This window comes from Rhinoderma darwinii, chromosome 4, assembly GCF_050947455.1.
Source record: "Rhinoderma darwinii isolate aRhiDar2 chromosome 4, aRhiDar2.hap1, whole genome shotgun sequence".
NCBI classification, from domain to species: Eukaryota; Metazoa; Chordata; class Amphibia; order Anura; family Rhinodermatidae; genus Rhinoderma; species Rhinoderma darwinii.
This window is the reverse complement of record NC_134690.1, coordinates 84,601,856-84,626,418: the sequence shown is the minus strand read 5'-3', so window position 1 is coordinate 84,626,418 and position 24,563 is coordinate 84,601,856. Positions and strand designations below refer to the sequence as shown.

General features: G+C 45.0%; 1 protein-coding gene across 1 annotated transcript in view; it reads right to left on the bottom strand.

Annotated features, from left to right (window-relative positions):
• Positions 1–24,318, bottom strand: part of LOC142760764 (vertebrate ancient opsin-like) — a 214,031-nt gene extending 189,713 nt beyond the window's left edge. Inside the window, exon 1 of the mRNA XM_075863943.1 lies at positions 23,863–24,318. Coding sequence (XP_075720058.1) covers positions 23,863–24,220 — 358 coding nt within the window. The 5' untranslated portion in view covers positions 24,221–24,318. The remainder of the gene's footprint in view (positions 1–23,862) is intronic.
• Between the last annotated feature and the right edge of the window lie 245 nt (positions 24,319–24,563).

Genomic DNA, 24,563 nt, shown 5'->3' with positions numbered 1-24,563 from the left:
AAGATACATGTACCCAAAAATATAACCAATAAAAACTACAACCCATCCTGCAGAAAAATAAAGAAGTTATGGCTCTCAGAATATAAATAAATATAAAATATAAAATAAATTATTTAAAAAAAAGTGATTTTATAGTGCAAAAGTTGCAAAACATAAAAAAAAAACAACGATATACATATGGTATCGCCGTAATCGTATCGACCAGCAGAATAAATTAAAATTGTCATTTATAGCCCACGGTGAACACTGTAAAAAAAAAAAAAAGAATAAGAAACATTGTCAGAATTGCTTGTTTTTGGTCAACTTGCTTGTCAAAAAATTGAATAAAAAGTGATCAAAAAATTGCATGTACCCCAAAATAGTACCAATGAAACCTACAGATTGTCCTGCAACAAATAAGCCCTCACACAGCTCCGATGGAGAAAAAATAAAAAAGTTCAGGCTCTCAGAATATGACAATGCAAAATGTGAAGAGTGTTCCAAAAGCGGATAAGATCTGGCACCATTTATCAGTGCAACACCGGCCACGCATCTGTGGATAATTATTTATTTACCACATTATTATACCCTCTTATTATGCCCTGATGTACTCCGCACAGATTACATATGCTCCCACATTATAAACTGAAATACCAATAAAACCCCAAACAGAACAACTCCCGAGCAAAATCTGAGCTCCAAAAGTCAAATGGCGCTGCCTCCCTTCTGAACTCTACTGCGTGCCCAAATAGCAGTTTACGTCCACATATATGGCATCTCCATACCCTGGAGAACCCGTTTAACATTTTATGATGTATTTGTCTCAGTGGCACAACATATTGTGCACCAAAATGGCATATCAGTGGAAAATTGCAATCTTCGCTTTGCACCATCCGCTGCGCATTAACCACTTTGTGCACCATGAAGTAATAGCATTTTGTGGTGCAGGGGTGATGTATGGAGTTTCTGTTACAGAAGCCTGTAAAAATGACAACATACTATATTGATATATATTAATATAAAGTATGGTAAAAAATAAACATAATTGGTATTGCTGCGTCCGTAAAAGTCAGAATTATTACAATAAACAATTATTTAACTCGCACGGTGAACGCCGTAAAAAATAGAGGATTTGAAATGCCAAAAAGCGCTGTTTTTTGGTCACCCTAGCTCTAAAACAAAATGTAATAAAAGTGATCAAAAGTTGTATGTACCAAAAAATGGTACCAATAAGAACTAAAGCTCGTCCTGCAAAAAATAAGCCCTCACACAGCACAATCGACTAACAAATAAAAAAGTTATGGCTTTCAGAATGTGCTGAAACAAAAAAATGTTTTTGTTTTTAATACATAGGTTTTTCTTTGTAAAAGTAGTAAAATATAAGAAAACCTATATAAATTTGGTATCACCGTAATCGTATTTATCTGCAGAATAAAGTTAAGTTGTCATCCTTACTGCACTGTGAAAGCCGTAAAAACGAAACCCAAAAAACAATAGAGAAATCACAGATTTCTTAAATTTTAGCCCGCAAATATTTTTTTTTCAGTTTCCTAGTACATTATATGGTACTTTAAATGGTGTCAATTGAAACTAAAACTCCTCCCGCAAAAAAAAATAAGCCCTCACACCACTCTATTGATGGAAAAATAAAAAAAAGTTATGGCTCTTGGAAGGCGGGGAGTGAAATAGCAAAAAAATGGATTGGTCCTGAAAGGGTTAATTAATTTCTAATGAAAAAAACATTTATGACCAAATGTGGGGTTTTGCCGTACTCATGAGAAATTGCTTTACAAATGTTGGGGTGCTTTTTCTCCTTTATCACTTGTGAAAATTAAAAAATTGAACATTTTAGTGAAAACTGTTGATATTCCTTTTCACGGCCTAATTCTAATAAATTCTGCAAATGACCTGTGGGGTCTAAATGCTCACTATCGAAACTTTGATACGGTTTCGAAACCGTGCACCCCCAACCGGTTTGATACCGTTATTTCATGTATTTCGATACAAAGCAATGCGGCCGCACAGCTCAGTATTGTAACACATAAATGTATTAGAGCGGGGCTGCAGCTGTGTGATACAGCCACTGCCCCTCTCCTGAGTCCTGACAAGTCTGTGCCGCCAGGATGATGTGAGCACTAATAAGCGCCGGCACTGAAGACAGAACATGGCGGGGGCACTGCAAAACACCCACATGTTCTGTCTTCAGTGCCTGAACCGCCGCTCATTAGTGCAGGGCCGGCCGCATCACCTCATGCTGACCGCACGTGCACTTAATGTCAGGAGCGGGGCAATGGCTGTATTACACAGCCGCAGCCCCGCTATATAACGGTAGAGATCAGAGAAATCTCTCATCTCCGCCACTATTTTACTGAATGCTGTGATCAAAGCTGACTGCAGCATTCAGAGGTAAATGGGAAGGGGGGATGCCCCTTGGATCGCATCACAGGAATCCCTGTGACGCAATTGAGGGACATACCATATATGGGCAGACAACCCAGAGTCCATTGGAGGACCCCAGGGCTGCCTTACCATATTTCCTGTTATTAGGGCATACTTAGGTATCAGTGGCGGATCATCATTAGGGCGGTTCGAGCGGCCGCCCAAGGCCCAAGGCTCACGGGGGGCCCATGGCCGCCCGTACCGCACATGATCGCATGGACCCTTTCATGCCCGGTGGCGTCGCTAGCACCGGAGGGGGCCCCGGTACAAGCGGAAGCCACATTCATTTGTATCTAAGACCTCAGGACTCAGATACAAATTAATATTACAGGCTGCAGGCCAAGTTAGGCCTCCAGCCTATAAGGCGCTGGGAAGCCTCCCTGCTCAGGCCGGCGTGATGAGGTACTACATCACGCCGGTCTGCGCATGCTTCTAGTCCGGAGGATTTACATGCGTCCAGCTAGAGTGGCCACCACAGGGTAAAGTAAGTAGTATATATATTTTTTTTTTAGGTGGGGTAGTGCTGTGTACATATTCAAGGAGGGGGGGCTCCGTGACACTATATACAAGGGGGGGGAGTTCTCCGTTACACCATATACAAGGGGGTATAACGGTTCTCACCGGTTTGTTCGTGGATCCTCGATGTCGTCGGGGAGATGGTGCTTGGAACCCAGGCAACGCTTGGCACAGCGGGTAGAGGCAGTCGGATGGATAGGCAGAAGTCAGGACAGACAGCAGACGTCGTAACGGGTATGGCAGCAATAGGTCAAGGCAGGCAGCAGACGTCGTAATGGGTATGGCAGCAATAGGTCAAGGCAGGCGGCAGACGTTGTAATGGGTATGGCAGCAATAGGTCAAGGCAGGCGGCAGACAAGGAGAGTCAAGTTCAAGCAGAGGTCAGTAACGGGAAATCTAGACAAAAGGCAGAAGGAACAGAAACAGGGAACTAGGGCACAGGGAACTCACGGGGGAACTTGGTTGAACAAGCAGTGATGGAAGGGAGGAAGCTTAAATAGGAAGTTCTTAGGAATTACAGCGCGTGCTGGCCCTTTAAGGCAGGACGAGTCAGTGCGCGCACCCTCTAGTGACTGCAGCCGCACATCGAGGATGCCGACCGCGGAAGGAGGTAATGGATGCACTCACCTGACGCCGTCCAGGGACAGCAGAGCATCTGGACCGGGTAAGTGGAGCTCGGGATGAGCAGCTGGTGAGGGAGGGCGCCGGAACCGGAGCAGAGGCCGTGGGGACGGCGGGGGACAGCGCGGCAGCCTTTACAGTACCCCCCTTTACGCCCCCTCTTTTTAGGCTTGCTTGGAAACCTTCGCTCAAAGTCCTTGATGAGAGCTGGGGTGTTGATATTCTCCACGGGCTCCCATGATGTCTCCTCAGGACCATAATCTTTCCAGTCCACTTGGTACCATAATCTCCCCCGTGATCGTTTGACATCCGGAATCTCTTGAATTTCAAATTCGGCATCAGCCGCTGGTGCAGGATGGACAGGAATTTTCTTAGAAAATCGGTTGAGTATAGTGGGTTTCAGCAGAGAAATGTGGTAGGAATTAGAGATTTTTAGAGACTGAGGAAGGCGAAGTTTGAAAGTTACTGGATTAATTTGTTTTGTTATTTCATAGGGGCCCAGAAACCGAGGAGCTAGCTTGTAACAAGGGGTCTTCAGACGTATGCACCGGCTGGAAAGCCAGACTTTATCTCTAGGAAGGAGCTGCGGCGGTATCCTGCGTCTTTTATCCGCTTCTCTTTTAAACCTGGCTACGGCTTTGTGGATGGAGTCCTTGGCCGTCTGCCAGATCCGTACAAAGTCACGGTGGACCGTGTTAGCAGCTGGAACCTCAGAAGGCACAGAGACTGGTAGGGGAATTCCTGGGTGCTGGCCATACGCCAAGAAGAAGGGAGAAGAGCGAGTAGACTCCCCCGTATGGTTGTTGTAGGCAAATTTGGCCCATGGAAGCAGACCTGCCCAGTTGTCTTGTCGCGGAGACATGAAATTCCTGAGGAAACCTTCAAGTATTTGGTTTATCCGCTCTACTTGACCATTGGATTGGGGATGGTACGCGGAAGAGAAGTCTAGTTTGACCTCCAGCAGTTTGCACAAGGCTCTCCAGAACTTGGATGTGAACTGAACTCCTCTGTCAGAAACAATATGCTTAGGAAAACCATGCAGGCAAAAGATGTGCTCGACAAAGAGCATTGCCAGTCAGGAAGAAGACGGAAGGCCTGAGAGGGGTACGAAGTGCGCCATCTTGGAAAAGCGATCCACCACAACCCAGATCACGGTACACCCAGCAGAACTAGGCAGATCGGTGATGAAGTCCATGGCAATGTGCGACCAGGGAGAGTCAGGCATGGGCAGGGGGTGAAAAAGGCCAGCAGGTCTTGAATAGGAGACTTTATTTTGAGAGCAAGTGGAGCAGGCAGAAAGTCTTTAGTGTTTTGAGACATGGAAGGCCACCAGTACTGACAACAAATCAAATTGAGAGTCTTTTTGATGCCAGGGTGCCCAGAAAACCTGGAGGCATTACCCCAACGCAGAACACAATCCCTTTGTTTCGGGGGTACGTAGGTCTTTCCTCGGGGAACATGTACCACTTCAGCAGGAGCAGCGATCACAATAAGTTTCGGATCTATAATAAACTGTGGGCTGGGCTCTTAGTCTGTGGAATCAAAACAGCGAGATAAGGCGTCAGCCTTGGTATTCTTTCGAGCAGGTCTCTAGTGAAGCTGAAAATCGAATCTGGAGAAGAATAATGCCCACCGAGCTTGACGATAGTTTAGGCGTTGAGCAGTTTGTAAGTATAGGAGGTTTTTATGATCTGTGTAAATGATGATGGGGTGCCATACATCCTCAAGCAAATGTCTCCATTCCTCCAGGGCCAATTTAATAGCTAAAAGTTCTTTATCTCCAATTCCATAATTTTTTTCAGCGGATGTGAACGATTTGGAGAAAAAAAACGCAGGCCGCGAGTCTCCCTCTACAAGTCTTCTGGGACAGAATAGCTCCAACTCCCACAGATGAAGCATCGACCTCCAGAACAAAGGGTTTGGTGGAATCCGGTCTATGTAGGACTGAGGCAGAAGAGAAGGCAGCTTTAAGAGCTTGGAATGCGGCTTTGGCCTCCGCAGTCCAGTCTTTAGCAGTAACCCCTTTTTTGGTCAGAGCAGAAATAGGAGCCGTCATAGAGGAGAAATGAGGAATAAACTGGCGGTAATAATTTGCGAATCCTAGCAGGCGTTGGACCGCTTTGAGTCCTTGCGGACGAGGCCAGTTAAGAATTGAGGACAGCTTGGCTGGATCCATTTGAAGACCCTGGTCGGAAATGACATACCCCAAGAAAGGCAGGCTGGTTCTCTCGAAGAGGCATTTCTTTAGCTTGGCAAACAGAGTGTTCTCTCGCAGACGTTGTAACACTTGGCACACATGCACACGATGAGTTTGAGTATTGGGAGAAAAGATTAAAATGTCATCTACCTATACCACCACACAGCTGTACAACAGATCTCGAAAAATGTCATTAACAAAGGCCTGAAAAACCGCAGGAGCATTACAAAGTCCAAAGGGCATGACAAGGTATTCAAAATGCCCATCACGAGTATTGAAGGCGGTTTTCCATTCGTCTCCCTCGCGGATACGGGTGAGATTATAGGCTCCTCAAAGGTCTAGTTTGGTGAAGATTTTCGTCCCCTGTAGACGGTCAAAGAGTTTTGAGATCAATGGTAACGGGTACTTGTTTTTTAACGTGATATTATTTAATGCTCGGTAATCAATACAAGGACGCAGGGAGCCGTCTTTTTTTCCCACAAAGAAAAACCCTGTGCCAGCAGGAGAGGAGGACTTACGGATGAATCCTCTCTCCAGATTTTCTTGGACATACCTAGACATGGCCTCAGTCTCGGGCAAAGACAAAGGGTAGACTCTACCTCTGGGAGGCGTGGCATTGGGGACCAGGTCTATGGCACAGTTGTATGGCCTGTGAGGAGGCAGCGATTCAGCTTGTTGTTTGCAGAAGACATCCGAGAAGCTTTTGTATGGAGTAGGAAGTCCTGCTGAGCTAGGTTCTGTAGACTGAGGCATGTGTGGGCGAATAGATAGTAGACAATGTTGATGACAGAAGTCACTTCAGCGGGTAATTTGACCTCCAGTCCAGTCAATAACAGGAGAGTGCTTCTGCAACCACGGTAGACCAACAAGCAAAGGGTTCAGAGAGTTCTTTAACACATAGAAGGAGATACGTTACTGGTGCAGCGCCCCTGTTAACATGAGAATGGGCTTGGTGACGAGATAGATAGTTTCCGGTAGAAGCCTCCCATCTACAGAAGCAATGGGCAACGGTTTGGTTAGTTTTTGCACTGGGATTTGGTAGCGATTTACCAAGGACTGGCACAGAAAATTCCCAGCGGATCCGGAATCTAGGAAGGCTTGAACGCCGAAAGTGGTTTCTGCAAAGGACGTATATCTATACGATTATCTAGAGTAATCAAGTCATCCAAGGACGGTGGAAGGTCTCGGCCAGCAAGTGCATCCTTGATTCGGCCCGCCAGACCCTCCCAGAAGGTCGATACCAAAGCCTCATTATTCCACTGGAGTTCAGTAGCCGGGGTGCGGAATTGAATGGCGTATTGGCCTACAGTGGAGGTTCCTTGTCGGAGCTAGAGTAGAGAGGAAGCTGCAGAAGAGGCTCGACCTAGTTCTTCAAACATCCTTTTAAACGTGGAGAGAAAGTTCTGAATGTTGTACATGATCGGGTCGTTTCTCTCCCACAAGGGTGATGCCCAAGCCAGCACTTCACCAGACAGCAGGGACAGGATATAGGCCACCTCAGCCCGGTCTGAGGAAAAATGATGTGCCATAACTTCAAAGTGGATGGTGCATTGGTTAACACATCCCCTGCAGGTCTTGGCATCTTCCGCATAGTGGGCAGGCATAGGTAGGTGTAGTCCAGGACTGTAGACAGGAGCTTGCTGTGGTGGTGGTGGTGGTAGTATCGGAGGCGCCGGAGGTGCTAGTTCGTTCAAACGAGTGGACACATTCTGCAGTAGCTGAAACAGCTGATCTTGGTGGACTCGTTGTCTAGAAAGCTGTGCCATATCAGCCGTGTCAGGCAGGGCTGTGTCAAGGGGATCCATGGCTTGTTCAACCTATAATGGTTCTCACCGGTTTGTTCGTGGATCCTCGGTGTCGTCTGAAAGATGGTGCTTGGAACCCAGGCAACGCTTGGCACAGCAGGTAGAGGCAGTCGGATGGATAGGCAAAAGTCAGGACAGGCAGCAGACATCGTAACGGGTATGGCAGCAATAGGTCAACGCAGGCAGCAGACGTCATAACGGGTATGGTAGCAATAGGTCAAGGCAGGCGGCAGATGTCGTAACGGGTATGGCAGCAATAGGGCAAGGCAGGTGGCAGACAAGGATAGTCAAGTTCAAGCAGAGGTCAGTAACGGGAAATCCAGACAAAGGGCAGAAGGAACGGAAACAGGGAACTAGGGCACAGGAAACTCACGAGGAACTTGGTTGAACAAGCAGGGATGGAAGGGAGGAGGAACCTTAAATAGGAAGTTCTTAGGAATTAAGGCTCGCGCTGGCCCTTTACGGCAGGACGAGTCAGCGTACGCACCCTCTAGTGACTGCAACCGCACATCGAGGATGCCGACCGCGGAAGGACTTAATGGATGCACTCACCTAATGCTCCAGGGCTAGCAGAGCGTACGGACCAGGTAAGTGGAGCTCGGGATGAGCAGCTGGTGAGGGAGGGCGCCGGAACCGGAGCAGAGGCCGTGGGGACGGCGGGGAACGGCGTGGCAGCCGTTACAGGGGGAGTGCTGGGTGGCCCTATATACAAGTGGGAGGGTAGCGCCGTGTGGGCTTATATACAAGGGGGAGGGGAGTCCTGTGTGACACTATATACAAAGGGGAGGAGTGCTCTGTGACACTATATACAAGGGGGGAGCTCTGTGTGCACTATATACAAAGGGGAGCGCTGTGTGCACTATATACAAAGCGGAGAGTGATGTGTGCCCTATATACAAAGGGGGAGCGCTGTGTGTACTATATACAAAGGGGGAGTGCTGTGTGCACTATATACAAAGGGGAGCGCTGTGTGCACTATATACAAAACGGGGAGTGATGTGTGCACTATATACAAAGCGGGGAGCGCTGTGTGCACTATACAAAGTGGGGAGCGCTGTGTGCACTATATACAAAGGGGGAGTGCTCTGTGCATTATATACAAAGGGGAGCGCTGTGTGCACTATATACAAAGGGGGAGCGCTGTGTGCACTATATACAAAGGGGGAGCGCTTTGTGCACTATATACAAAGGGAGAGCGCTGTGTGCACTATATACAAAGGGGGAGCGCTGTGTGCACTATATACAAAGAGGAGCGCTGTGTGCACTATATACAAAGGGGAGCGCTGTGTGCACTATATACAAAGGGGGAGCGCTGTGTGCACTATATACAAAGGGGGAGCGCTGTGTGCACTATATACAAAGGGGGAGCGCTGTGTACACTATATACAAAGGGGGAGCGCTATGTGGCCCTATATACAAGGGGGAAGCGCTGTGTAGCCCTATATACAAGGGGGGAAGTACTGTGTGACCCTATATACAAGGGGGAGGGGAGCGCTGTGTTGCACTATATACAAAGGGGGGAGCAGTGTGCACCATATACAAGGGGGAGCGCTATGTGGCCCTATATACAAGGGGGAGCGCTAAGTGGCCCTATATGCAAGGGGGGAGCGTTGTGTGGCCCTATATACAAAGGAGGAGCGCTGTGTGACACTATATACAAGGGGGAGCGCTGTGTGACACTATGTACAAAGGGGGAAGGCTGTGTAGCACTATATACAAGGGGGGGCTGTGTGGCGCTATGCACAGCGGTATGTGTGTTGCGCTCTTTACAGGGGGGCTCTGTGATGCTATTTACAAGAGGGGAAGGGCTGTATAGCGCTATCTATAGGTTGCTGTGTGTAACGGTCTCTAAGGGGATTGTGTGTGGTGCTAGCTATAGGGAGATGTGTGATATATACAGGGGGCTGTGTGTAGCACTATATACAGGGGGCTGTGTGTATGTTGTGTTTTACAGTGTATGGTATTATTAAATTCAGGCACGCAGTGTTTGGTGCTATTATATTTAGGGGCACAGTTTGTGGCGCCATGATAATTTTATTTTCGTTTATAGGTGTGGAAATGTTGGAAAAGTGGGGAGCCGAAGGCATCTGACATTCTGCAAATTCAGCAGAAATGGGTCATGGCCGGGAGAAGTCGTCATGAGCTCTGGACCGGATGGAGAAGAAAAGAGGGAAAAAACGACTAGAATCTAAGAGGTCGTCACCTGTGAGTCACTAGATTTATAGAGAATCTGTCACCTCTCCTGACATGTTTATTGTAATGACAGGGTAGGGAGACAGGTGAGCCCTAATCTACCCGCCACTCAGTCCCTGCCTACTTGCAACGACCCGTCCTAAGCGACGGGGTACAACTGGGCGACGTTCCCTACGCTCAGTAAGTGCAAGACAGACAAACAGACAAGGGTACACAGAAGCTAGGGAAACGGAGCAGCTGCCCACGGAGACACCGTGAGCAACAAGAGTAGTGAACGAGCTGAGTCAAACCAGGAGAGAACGAAGTACAAAACGCTGAGCAGGAGAGTAGTCAGAAAGCCAAGGTCAATAACAAGCAGAGGATGAGTAGTACAAGCAGCAGCAGCAAGCCAGGAAACAAGCATAGAAGAATCACAGGCAAAGGAGGAACAGGAAAGGCAGGTATAAATAGACAGTGGGCGGGAGCTAGCTCCGTCTGGCCAGGCTGTGATAGGCTCTCCCACTCCTAAGCCTGCCATCCTGAGTGGTGGAAGATGGAGTCAGTCTCATAGACATAGGAGCAGGTGCAGACTGATTGCCCACGGGCGTCGACACAGAAGCTGTGTCTGGCAAATCCTTTACATTTATTATAGGAAATCCTTGTATTTCATAAAAAGTCTTTCTGCTGTCCAGGACTGATGGACAATTCCCCTTGTCAGGAGGATGTGTCCCTGCACAGTGTGATACTGTCAGTATGTAGGGACACAGCCCTGTGACAAGGGGAATCGTAACACCCATTTGTTAATGCTTGCCCAAAAAGGTAGTGTTAAAAATAGTTACGGGGCGGCGGCACGGAAGAGGGGCCCAAGTTTGGGTAACAGCCTAGGGCCTATAGTCTACTTAATCTGCCACTGTTAGGTATGTCCTAACAACTGCCTGTGTACTATCCATACACAGGCTAATGCACTGGCATATAGATATATGCCAGTACATTAAAGTTTAAAAATAAAGTAAAAGCATAATGTAATATTAAATTAAAAAAAACATACACATACACCTTTTTTACAATAAACATTAAAATAAGTCTCAATACATAAAATATACACACATTCGGAATTGGCGCGGCCATAATAACCTGCACAACTATTTTTTTGCGTCATTTATGATGTGTACCCTGTAAAATAAAAAAATGTAATCTTCTTTCTTTCACTTTTTAATGTAAGGCACGAGGTGTGATGAATTTAACCTCTATGTGCCTCACATTAATAGTAATTAACCCCATCATGTACCTTATACATTAACTCATTATGACTGAGAAACATGATGGGGTTAATTACTACTAATGTGAGGCACATTCAAAATTCATCACACCACGCGCCTCACATCAGAAAATGGAAGAACTTTTTTTTTTATTATTACTGTTGGCAAAGTATCGAAATCGCAATACTACACAAAGCATCGGTATCGAAGTCCAAATTCCGGTATCGTGACATCCCTAGCTCACTATACCCCTAGATAGACTCCTGAAGAGTAAGGCCACACGGAGCGGCCCTGACACGGTCACGGCACCATGTTCGGTGCGGCTATAAAACAGTCTGTTAGTGGCCGCATGTTAACGCGGGTAAACCGTTCCTTTATCTGTAAAATCGTGCGGCCATGAATTAATGCACCCTTTATGGGCACACGATTTTGCAAACTACAACAACTTACCCCCTATTCATGCTCTATGGCAGCGCCGGAAAAAGCAGAACACTGCACTCGGCTATCACCGGCGCTCCCATAGAGAATGAATGGAGCGGCTGTGCGCATGCGCATGTCACCGGAATACCTCTTAACAAAGTTTTTGTCAGCCGCTCCTACATGGTGCCGGCGTGGTTGTTTGCCACGTTGCAACCGTGTCAGGGCCGCTCCGTGTGGCCGTACCCTAAGTTTCCCAAATCTGGTCATTTTGGGGGATTTCCGCTGATTTGGTCCCTCATGGGGCTTTGCAAATACGACATGGCGCCGCAAACCGTTCCAGCTAAATTTGAGCTCCAAAAGCCAAATAGCGCTCCTTCCCTTCTAAGCCCTGCCGTGGGTCCAAACAGCAGTTTATTACCACATTTTCAGAAAAAAAGGAGATTTTCATTTTCATAGCCTAATTCCACTAAATTCTGAAAAAAAAAAGTGAGGTCAAAATGCTAACTATACCACTAGAAAAAGTCCATGAGGATTGTAGTTTCCAAAATAACCACTTTTGGGGGTTTCTACTGTTTTAATCCCTCCAGTGTGTTCCAAACACAACATGGCACTGAAAAGCATTCCAGGAAAACCTGCAGTCCAAAATCCAAATGGCGCTCCTTCCCTTCTGAGCCCTCCCATGGGTCCAAACAACAGTTTATTACCACATGTGGGTTATTGGCGTAATCGGGATAAATTGCTTTACAAATGTTGGGGTGTTTTTTTTCTCCTGTATTCCTTGTAAAAATTAAAAAATGCATTTTTTTTCAGAAAAAAGTAGATGTTTATTTTCAGACTAACTCCAATAAATGTAGCAAAAACCCTGTGAGGTCAAAATGCTAACTATACCCCTAGAAAAATTCCTTGAGGGTTGACGTTTCCAAAATGGGGTCACTTTTGTGGGGTTTCTACAGATTTGGCACCACAAGAGCTCTTCAATCCTGACATGGAGGCCCCAAAATCCTCTAGGTGCTCCTTTGCTTCGGGGGCCTGTGTTTCAGTCCATTAGCACACTAGAGCCACATGTGGGATATTTCTAAAATCTGCAGAATCTGGGCAATAAATATTGAGCTGCGTTTCTCTGGTAAAACCTTCTGCGTTACAGAAAAAAATGTTCTAAACCTTGTAACGTCCTAGAAAAATAAAAGGACGTTCAAAAAAGTAGACATATGGGAACTGTTAACTAGTAACTATTTTGTGTGGTATTAGGCCTCATTTACACGAGCGTGTGCGTTTTGCGCGCGTAAAAAACGCAGCGTTTTGCGTGCGCAGAAGGCACTTGACAGCTCCGTGTTTCATCCGTGTATGATGCGCGACTGCGTGATTTTCGCGCAGCCGCCATCATAGAGATGAGGCTAGCCGACGTCAGTCACTGTCCATGGTGTTGAAAGAGTTAACTGATCGGCAGTAACTCTTTCAGCACCCTCGACAGTGAATTCCGATCACCATATCGAGTAACCTGTTTAAAAAAAAAGTGGTTCGTACTTACCGAGAACTTCCCGGCCGTTGCCTTGGTGACGCGTCCTTGGTGACGCGCCTCTCTTGACATCTGGCCCCACCTCCCTGGATGATGCGGCAGTCCATGTGACCGCTGCAGCCTGTGCTTGGCTTGTGATTGGCTGCAGCTGTCACTTGGACTGAATTGTCATCCCGGGAGGTCAGACTGGAGGAAGAACCCGGGAGTTTTATCGGTAAGTCAGAACTTGTTTTTTTTTTTACACGTTCACGTATATTGGGATCGGAAGTCACTGTGCAGGGTGCTGAACCAGTTTAACTATTTCAGCACCCTGGACAGTGACTGTCTCCCGACGTCGCGTCCCGCAACATTTTTTGCCGGGTTCGGCCAAAACGAGTTCGGCCGAACCCGGTGAAGTTCGGTTCGCTCATCTCTAAGACACTCCTTTTGGATGTTTGTAAACAGAAAAGCACGTGGTGCTTTTCTGTTTACATTCAGAGTTTGACAGCTCATGCGCGAATAACACAGTTCGCACGGAAGTGCTTCCGTGCGACCTTCGTGGTTTTCACGCACCCATTGACTTCAATGGGTGCGTGATGCGTGAAAAACGCACGATTATAGAACATGTCGTGAGTTTTACGCAACGCACTCGCGCTGCGCAAAATTCACGCATCGTCTGCACTGCCCCATAGAGTAATATAGGTGCCTACGACACGCGTGAAAAGCACGCGCGTCGCACGCGCGTATATTACGCTCGTGTAAATGAGGCCTTACTATCTGTCTTACAAGCAGGTACATTTAAATTGAGAATAAAAATTTTTGAAAATTTGCTTTACATTTTCGTGTTTTTCACAAATAAATATTGAATTTATCAACCAAACTTTTTCACTAACATAAAGTATAATATGTCATGAGAAAACAATCTCAGAATCACTTAGATACGTAAAAGCATTCCAAAGTTTTACCACATAAAGTAACACATGTCAGATTTGAAAAAAATCAGCAGTGCCACAAGGCCAAGTGTTGCGATTTTTGCTGCGTAATCGCAGCGAGTACGCCGCAAGCATCGCACCTACGGAAGAAAAATCATACTTACCCAGAACACCCTCCTTCTTCCTGCAGTCCGGCCTCCCGGGATGACGTTTCATACCATGTGACTACTGCAGCCAATCACAGGCTGCAGAATTACATGGCCTGCAATGTCATCGTAGGAGGCCGGACTACGCACAGAGAAGATGGAGGGGGTAAGTATGAGCGCTTTCCTCCGCAGCAGAAATTTTGTTTGAAAAACCGCACCACAATGTGGTGCAATTTTTCGGGCGGAATGTACTGCGGGTTCCAGGTCGGACACGCTGCATGATTTTTACGCAGTGTATCCGACCCATGGGAACCCGGCCTAAGGCTGGATTAACACTTACAGCCACAATACACAGACCTCCCGCAGTTTTACTGAACTTAGATGACTAAGGGTCCTAATACACGACCCGACATGGGCTGAGTAAACAAGCACCGATCAACGAGACAGTTTGTTGATCGGTGCTCGTTTGCTCCTTTCACACGGATCAATGATTGGATATGTATAGGGCCAAGCGCTCGTTACTACGGTCTGATTACACAGAGCAATGATCGGGAACGAGTGTTCATATGAACGGTCCTTTGCCCGATCATTGGCCCGTGTAAAAGGGCCTTAAGTCAAAGAAGAGGCTGACCTAATGATATTTATAGAGGGGTTCTTCATCTTTCGCCACTTCAGCACACACTGTCAAAGCTAAATCATCTGTTCTGTGGTTATGTACCTTCATGACCTTCCATGACATTAGATATGAAGGTACCTGTATAGGAAATATCCTAGAAAGAACAGCTAGTTTACGTTCAGCTGTGTGGCAGGAATTTTAAAGCTAAGCAACCCATTTTAAAATGTGAACTAATTGTTCAGTACTTGTAATACCTCCTGGCACTAATCCGGGAATGACTCACAACTACACTAGAGACCCCCTCACCTTAGGCTCTGTTCACATCCTGCTAGGAAAACTCCGGCACATATGCCGAACAGAACCACAGTTATCCTCAGGGACCCATGCACCTGCCGTACTGTATATGCCAAAAGATTGTAATTTTTGTATAACGTCAGGCCACTATGCATTGGAGTATATTTTTTTATTTTGCTGCATAGAATAGTACATTATGCTATTCTTTACAGAGGAATACAGTGAAATAACTGTGTACAGTATGTGTACCTATACTATGGGGTCCCATTAGTGACATATGCCTCTGTATAGGCATATCCACCCAATGTATACCTCCTGTTTTGTCCTAAATCCAGTGTATGTAGTCAAGACAAATAATCCAGGTTTGTGACAATGATGCTATAGCAAGTTATTTACTGCACAATGAAGACTTTTATTGTCCCAATTCACTATAATTGTAAATATAATTATTTGAGTTACCTTCTTTTATTACCTTGATCGGCTCTGTTCACGTCTGCGTCGGAGGCTCCGTTAAGGTATACGTTTTTTTTTTTTTTGGGGCTTCCGTCTCAGATCCGGCATGGTTTACCGGAGTTTACCGGAGACAATAGCGTTGGTTCCATTATTCCCTTGTTCTGGTCCTCTGACATAGCAGAACACTGGAACTACTCAACGCAGATGTGAACATAGACTTACTTGTTGATATATATTAAATCAGGGTGACAAGCATACTACAGTTCCCACAGATTTCTCAGACTTCTGAATGGTAAATCTGCCTAGGCGGGGCCTGTTCACATCAGTGTCGGCCTTCCTCCGACAGAAAGGTCCAATGGAACCCATGAACAGAAGGGTAACGCGATTTGAACACACCCTTATAAAGTGATATTCCCTGGCCACAATCCCATGGAACTAGGTACATTTGCATGCCATCTTGTAGGCTCACAGGAGTATTAGCCGCTGAGCCTGGGACTGTTGCTGGCTAAAGGGTTAAATCATAGTTGAGGTACTGTAGATGTGGCTTCCCTCCCTCCTTTTTCTTATAGTGAGTCAGCTATTCTAGGAGGGGAACGGCCTATGGTTAGGGATAGGGGGTGGTTATGGGGATGAGGGTAGTATGTAGCTTCCCTCCCCCCTCTCACCAACCTCGTTTGGCCGAATTTTTTTCCTCACTCCCTGGTAGCACGATGGTTTCGGTGATGGTGTCTTATTCTGTAATTTTCTGTCTCTAGCTATGTGCTTGTTTGGTTTAATTTGATTTTGGTATCTCTTCAAAAAAAAATAAAAAATAAAAATAATAATAATATATAACTCACATCAGTAGATCGTAAACATTTTTTTGTAATAATATCAAACCTACAGTGGATGTGGTTAATGGTTTTGTAATGCTAATTCTGTGTGTATAAAAAAAATAATTAAAAAGAGGGAGAGAGGCCAAAGATACACTATGCAAATATATTATGTTACATGAAGAGATGTTCTCTCTCGTGATTTTTCTTTCTGCCACGGTGGTGTCTTGATGGTGTAATTTTGATGTATGATGTTTTGTTTCTGTCCCAGCTGGCGGTATTAGAAGGGTTTCACCTACATGTCCTTGAAATAGGCAGGCATATGGGTTTTTTCATTGACCTTTTCGTCAATGTTATTTAATTATTTATTCAAATTAATAAAGCTGCGGCCAACCCCCAGGTCAACCCTACATTCAAAGAAATCAAGTGTTGGTGGTTAATTTATTAGGGTATGTTCACACGGCTTATTTACGGACGTAATTTGGGCGTTTTACGCCTCGAATTACGTCTGAAAATGCGCCTCGTTAGCGTTGGCAAACATCTGCCCATTGAAAGCAATGGGCTGACGTTTGTCTGTTCACACGAGGCGTATATTTACGCGTTGCTGTCAAAAGACGGCGCGTAAATAGACGCCCACGCCAAAGAAGTGTCATGTCACTTCTTCAGACGTAAATGGAGCCGTTTTCCATGGACTCCATGGAAAACCAGCTCCAGTTACGTCCGTAATGGACGCGGCGTTCAAGCGCCTGCACATGCCGTTACGGCTGAAATGACAGGAGAAAACAGCCCCGTAATTTCAGCCGTTATGGACGCTGCCTTGTGAACATACCCTTAGGGGGTTATTCAATTATCTAGACTACCAGTTGGTTATATGTTTTTATATGCATACAGTCTGAAAAAACTGGGTGTTAACCCATTTGAATACTATAATGACCGTAAAAATTATCTCACAAAAAATCGATTGCATAGACTTTTTCATATTTTGACAGAAAGGATAACTTTAGGAATTATATTTCTGGGGCTGTTTATATTGTACAGGGAAAGATCCTCTAAGGCCTCATGCACACAAACGTATTTTTTCCCTCCCGTAAATACTGGCGTAAATATGTGTCCTTGGTCACACGTATTCGACCCGTATTGCACCAGTATTTACGGACCCGTGCCCGTAAATACGGGTCCAGTGTCAACAGTATTCCACCCGTATTTACGGGCACGTTTTTGCTGCAAAATTGCACTGCACTAATAGGCAGCCCCTTCTCTCTATCAGTGCAGTGAAATTCATACTTACCCGGCCGTTGTCTTGGTGACGCGTCCCTCTTTCGACATCCAGCTTGACCTCCCTGGATGATGCGGCAGTCCATGTGACCGCTGCAGCCTGTGATTGGCCTGTGATTGGCTGCAGCGGTCACATGGGCTGAAACGTCATCCCGGGAGGCCGGACTGGAGGAAGAAGCAGGGAGTTCTGGGTAAGTATGAACCTCTATTTTTTTTACACGTTGATTTATATTGTGATCGGTAGTCACTGTCCAGGGTGCTGAAAGAGTTACCGCCGATCAGTTAACTCTTTCAGCACCCTGGACAGTGACTATCCACTGACGTCGCCTAGCAACGCTCCCGTAATTACGGGTGCACACACGTAGTCACGCGTAATTACGGGAGCCCCATAGACCTCTATGGGCCTGCCCGTGCAGTAATTACAGCCTGAAATAGGACATATATTTTTTAACGGCCCGGCCACCTTCCCGTAAGCATACGGGGAGGTACCCGTGGCCAATAGAAGTCTATGGGCCAGAATCCTGCGCGTGATAGGTTTATATTGCGGGATCCCTTTGTATTAAAAGCATAGTCGACTATGGGTGCATTTTCTGCTGTGTACTCCACTTTCGTGGTGTTTCACAAGTTTGTCAGCATGTAACAATTGAACCAAGCTCTATTAGGGTACGTTCACACTCAGCATAAACACTGCAGAATTTACGACCAGACTTTCTGTGAGGAAATTCCGCAGTATATTACAGTAGCAGTAAAGTGGATGAGATTTTAATAAAAATCGTCAGAAAATAAGTATTGAAATCGGCCTGCGATGCGAATTCTCAATCTGCAGCATGTAAATTTATCTTACAAAAACAGTGCAAAATTTTCTCACAAAAATTTACGCTACATGTGAACATACCCTTAGGCATTGTTCCCACAGTGCGGATTCGCGTCAGATTTTGCATGTATTTTTTAAGCCAAAACCAGGAACGGAACCTAAACAGAATAAATATATAAAGGAAGGTTTTTTAGGTTTGCTCTTCAGAATCCAATTCTGGTTTTGGCTTAAAAAAAAAAATGCATGCAAAATCTGCAGTAAATCTGCACTGTGTAAACAGGATTTTAGGCCACGTTCAGCTAACGTTTTCACATCCGAGATGCACCCGTGCGGGACGCGTTATCACAGATCCCTCATGGACTAGAGTCTAAGGAGGGATGTTTGAAAATACAAGAAAATAGGACATGACCGATTTTTCCACGGACCCTTCACGCGCTCCTTTGAAACAACTGAAACAACGACCGCGTGAATGGCCCCATTGAAATACATGTGTCCGTGTGACAGCCGTTGTTTTAACGGCCGTCACATGGACGAGTTGCTCGTCTGAATGAGCCCTAAGGGTATGTTCCCACATACAGGATACACTGTCACAGAAATCTGCAGCGAATAGTGAATTTTGGCAGGGCATAATGCTGCGGAAACGATGCTGTTTTTCTACAGCGGTTTTACCTGCAAATTTAGTGTTAAACATTAAAGTGTAGCTAAACATTTGACAAACTTCTGACATGTCATAGTGGCATGTCAGAAGTTTGGATTGGTGGGGGTCCGAGCACTGATACCCCCACTAATCACTAGAACGAATCATCTGAAGCACCCGTGTGAGCGCTCAGCCGCTTCGTGTCTGTTCGGATATTTCCAGAAATAAATGTATCAGTGTACGGACTCGAAAGAAAGTCTATGAGCCCGTACTCCGATACATCGGCTTTCCGGAAAAAGCCGAACAGACACGAAGCAGCTGAGCCCTCACACGAGCACTTCAGCTGCTTCATTCTAGAGATTAGTGGGGGTATCAGTGCTCGGACCCCCACCAATACAAACTTCTGACATGTTTCTATGACATGTCAGGAGTTTGTCAAATGTTTAGCTACACTTTAAAGCAAAGTATATGTGCTTCTGCTGATTTCCAGGGGTTTTTACTGCGTTTCCACCATGTAAATGCTGTAAAACACACAACACAATAAATCAGTTTCAGAATTTATGCTCTGCATTCATGTCTATGACCCATACACGCAAATCCCCGGACAGAACCTGTAACACAAATTGACATGCTGCGGAATTGAAACTTGCACTGCAGAACATTTTCCACACAATTTCTTTGTGTTTTTTTCCACACCGTGTGCCTGAGATTTGGATGTCTCGCCATGACAATGGCCGAGGGTAAGTATAGTCTTTTTTTTCAAGTGCCGGTTTTTCCGAAGCAGAGTTTTGGCCCAAAAAACTGTACCATAATTTGGTGTGGTTTTTGGGGCGGAATGCACTACGGGTTCTAGGTCGGATACGCTACGTACTTTTATGCAGCATATCCGACCTGTGGGAACCCGGCTTAAGGTTGCAGTTACACGCGGCAAATTTGGTTGCAGAAAATTGTGCGGCTGAAAGGAATTGTTTCTGCAGCAGCTGCATGGATTTCTGCAAGTTCCACTCAGATGAATGGAACTGATTTTTAGTCACAGAAATTTCTGTAACAAAATCTGCCACATGTTAATATACCCTTGCAATGCATACAATGCTGATGTTCTGGATGCCTTTCACACAGAAACGTACCAATAAGGTGTTGGTCAGTTCGAATTCACTTCACTATTAGGGTATGTTCACACAAGGGCGTCCGTAACGGCTGAAATTACGGGGATGTTTCAGCCTGAAAACATCCCCATAATTTCAGCCGTAGCGGCATGTGCAGGCGCTTGAACGCCGCGTCCATTACGGACGTAATTGGCGCTGCTATTCATTGGAGTCAATGAATAACGGCTCCAATTACGGCCAAAGAAGTGACAGGTCACTTCTTTGACGCGGGTGTCTATTTACGCGCCGTCATTTGACAGCGGCGCGTAAATTACGCCTCGTGTGAACAGACAAATGTCTGCCCATTGCTTTCAATGGGCAGATGTTTGTCAGCGCTATTGAGGCGCTATTTTCGGACGTAATTCGGGGCAAAAACGCCCGAATTACGTCCGTAAATAGGCCGTGTGAACATACCCTTGCTGTTGAGTCAAAGTTGACATGTACTACATGTTTCCTCTCATCCTGTGCCGCACCATTGACTGTTACATGGAGAGCGGAGCGATTGGACAATTAGGGTATGTGAACACGGCTTATTTTCGGCCGTTTTTCGCGCGGTAAACTGCCAAAAAATCGGAAGCAGAACACCTCCAAACAGCTGTCCATTGATTTCAATGGGAAATACGGCGTTCTATTCCGACGGCGCGTAAAAAGACGCCCCATAAAAAGAAGTGCAGCTCACTTCTTGAGACGGTTTTGGAGCCGTTTTCCCTTGAAAACAGCTCCGTATTTTCAGACGTTTTTTAGTAAGCATGTGAACAAAGCATTAGGGTATGTTCACACGTCTTAACAAATTACGTCTGAAATTACAGAGCTGTTTTCAGGTGAAAACAGCTCCTGAATTTCAGACGTTTTTGCAAGTACTCGCGTTTTTCGCGGCGTACATTACGGACGTAATTTCAGCTGTTTTTCAATGGAGTCAATGAAAAACGGCTCCAAAAACGTCCAAAGAAGTGACATGCACTTCTTTGACGCAGGCGTCTTTTTACGCGCGGTCTTTTGACAGCGACGTGTAAAATTATACCTCGTCTGAACAGAACATTGTAAAACCCATTGCAAGCAATGGGCAGATGTTTGCAGGCGTAATGGAGCCGTCTTTTCAGGCGTAATTCGAGGCGTAAAACTCCCAAATTACGTCTGAAAATAGGCCGTGTGAACATACCCTAAAGGCTATGTAAACCTTTGAAAGGGATTATATATATATTTTAAAAATAAACAGGTTAGTCAGTGTGTTTGGTGCAACTTTATAATTCGTTTTTATTAAAAATTATTTTTTACTTTTTGATATACAGCTGCTTTGTATCCTGTATACAGAGCAGCTGAATTGTTCGCTAAATCCAGTTCCCGTCAGGTCCGCAGAACTGACGGATTCAGTGAAAACGGGTCCTTATTGTCTCTGACACGCAGGATCCAACTGTTATCCATCACATCTAAGTAAGTTCATAACTTAGATGTGATAGATTACAGGTGGAACCTGCGTGTCAGAGACAAGCAGGGCCCGCTTAAACTGAACCCGCCAGGTCTGCGGGACTGACGGTTTCATCTCTTAGCAAACGATACAGCTGCTCTGTATTCAGAATACAGAGCAGCTGTATCTCAAAAAGAATTTGATAAAAACGAATTTTAAAGCTTCACCAAACACACTGACTAACCTGTTTATTTAAAAATAAAAAATCCCTTTCAAAGGTTTACATAGCCTACAATAATTTCTGATACAGACAAGCTGTGAGAACTAGAAGTACACATTATCAACGAGGCAGAAAGGAATGAAGGTGCTTAGTAAAAGTGAACACAAACTAATTCAAGCATTAGCTTCTAATAGTCTGTAGGATTTAGATGAATAAGCATTGCACCATGAAATTATCGACTTTTTATTTTTAATATAGGACTGTGAAAACGTTCCATGGGATTCCGGAGTGTTACTAAACGTTCAGTTCCCTTTATTCCCTTGATCCAGACATTGCATGGAACGCCCCTTCCCCCTCCCCACCAAGGTTATTTTCTGACATGTTTTCCTTAAATCCCTTTAAAGAAAAAGTCTACTTCATTTCATGCCCATTCACTCTCATATTCTAGGTTAATTTGTAATAAGTTAGAAAAGTTTTGAAACTTTCAGCTCAAACTACAGATGTCTCGCCATTGACCAGCAGTGTGTAAGCAGTTAATAGACTGTCACACCTCTGGGCACTGCCAGCTCACACACTCTCTAGTGATTACAAGTGACACATTCTCACGTTCTCCTACTGTGGTCCTGACAAACATCCACGTCCACCCGCTGCTCTGCATCCTGAAGGAAATGCTGTTTTAGGATCTACTTATACAATAGATGGCTTTTTACACTTTACACATAGGAGTCCGGTGGTTTTAAAGTTGTTAGTATGAGCTTCTTAATGCTATTTCTTTATTTCTAAATACTTATATAATTATAACTTTAAGGGCACGTTCAGGCTGAGTTCACACGTTGCGGATTTGTCACAGATTTTGTTGCGGTTTTGACGCAGATCTCACCCTTTTGCATTGCAAAGTGTAAAATCTGCGCTGAAAATCTGTGTGAAATTTGCGACGTGTGAACTCAGCCTAAGACATGGCGGAATTTTTCCGCTGGAAATGTTGGTGCAGATATGGGGCAATTACGCAACGAATCTGCACCAACATTTGCATCTTTGACAGGTAATTCAGACGTTGCAGATATCACAGCCGACTTGCCACAGATTTCAGTTTTTGCATTGCAAAGGCTGAAATCCGCAATGAAATTCCGCTTCTTCTCCACAATGTAATGTACATTCTGCGGAGGGAAAAATCTGTACCACAGCCTAATTTCCGCAAAGTCATTTTCTGCAACGTCTGAACGAACTTCCCTAAAAATGTATAGAAAGAAATGAAAAAAACGGCCGCTGCAGAATTCCACTACGGACTGTCCACAGCGGAATTCCACAGCAATTCCACCACGTGTGAACGTCCCCTTAAGCTGCATAGCCGGGAAAGTTCATGCTTGTAAGTTTTGTGACTCAGAATGCAGCCATATTACAAATATTTAATACTGTATGTAATAAGACACGTATAGCATGCAAGAGGCCCTTACTGACCTCTGTGTACACTGTACTTCTGCATGAACCTATGAGAAAAGAGTAATGGCATGCATTAATATGCAGGTATTCTCCCCTAGAAGCTGATGGAGGAGCATACAGTGGCACATGGACTGCCTACCGGTCCGCTCTTTGCTGTACAGGCTCTGTTCACACATATTTGACTTGTTTATAAGTCTTTAGGGTACAAGATATTGTCACAAACTTGGAAAAACGTATCAGCTCACCAGCTAATAGCAGGCATTTTTTATGTGTGTTATATATATATATATATATATATATATATATATATATATATAATGCGCATATAAATATTTTTATTTTTATTTATTTATTATTTTATTTTTGAGCATTTTCCAGGGTATATACCAGCACCTAACAAGTGTTTTGTGTATATTACATGCATTTAGTGGCCTTGTAGATACATATGTCTTCCTTTATGTGTGTGTGCAGTGTACTGTGATGTCGGAAAACTTATAGAAACTCAAGAAGAAGTCATTGCCGGGGAAGTTAAAGATTTAGATTAATGATATAAGAGTAATAAATCATAAGAATCTTAATTTTAACCGAATCAGAAAAAACTCAAACTGCAATCTAATAAACTTGTCCGCTGCATGGGCATGTGTAGCATAAGCATTTTTCTTAAATTGCTGATAACGTTGTGCTCTTACCTTGAACTACATAAAGAAATCAAGTGCTCAGCAATGCACGACATAATTATTCTGCAGAGATGAATGAAAAATGATACTCACCAAAAAGTGTATTGACAAATCCATACCAAATGCAGCCAGCTTCACCAATGAGCCAGCGTCCCTGTATACTTGCTGCAAAGCTGAATGGAGTGCCCAGGATGCAGACCATTAAGTCACTCAGGCAGATGTTCATCAATAGCATATTAATTGGTGAACGCAGGACCTTGTACTTGCAGAAGAGGACAACTACCAGCAAGTTATTGAAGAAGCCCAAACTTCCAATAATTCCAAGGGACACAGCTACCAGCAGGTGGCCAGTTGGGGACAAGTTTGCCTGATCTGTTCCATAGTAATGGTTGCTTCTGCAGGTAACACTGCTGCTGTTACTGCAGCTGGAACTGAAACTAGGGAGAGCCATGTATATTGTGGCAGGAGCATGCAGTGCAATACAAACACCAGCCTCTCATATATATTACACTTTTTTTCTATGAGGGATTTTGATACAGTTTCAGGCTCTATAGGGTTAAAGGCATCTGTGGGAGAGTACACAGTGCCTGCAAGGCTCCACCATGTGGCCATTTGGCAGCTGGATCAGCTCTGTCTTTTTATGTGTGCTGGATTTAAAGGGGGTGCGGCAAGCACCTCTCATGGGGGCTGCCACTCAGTAATGGGGGCTGAGCTCAGACCAGTAGTGATGGGTGAGACCGGAGAATCATCTGCAGAAGGCTGGAAAATCCTTCCTGGACTGTGTCACTCTGATA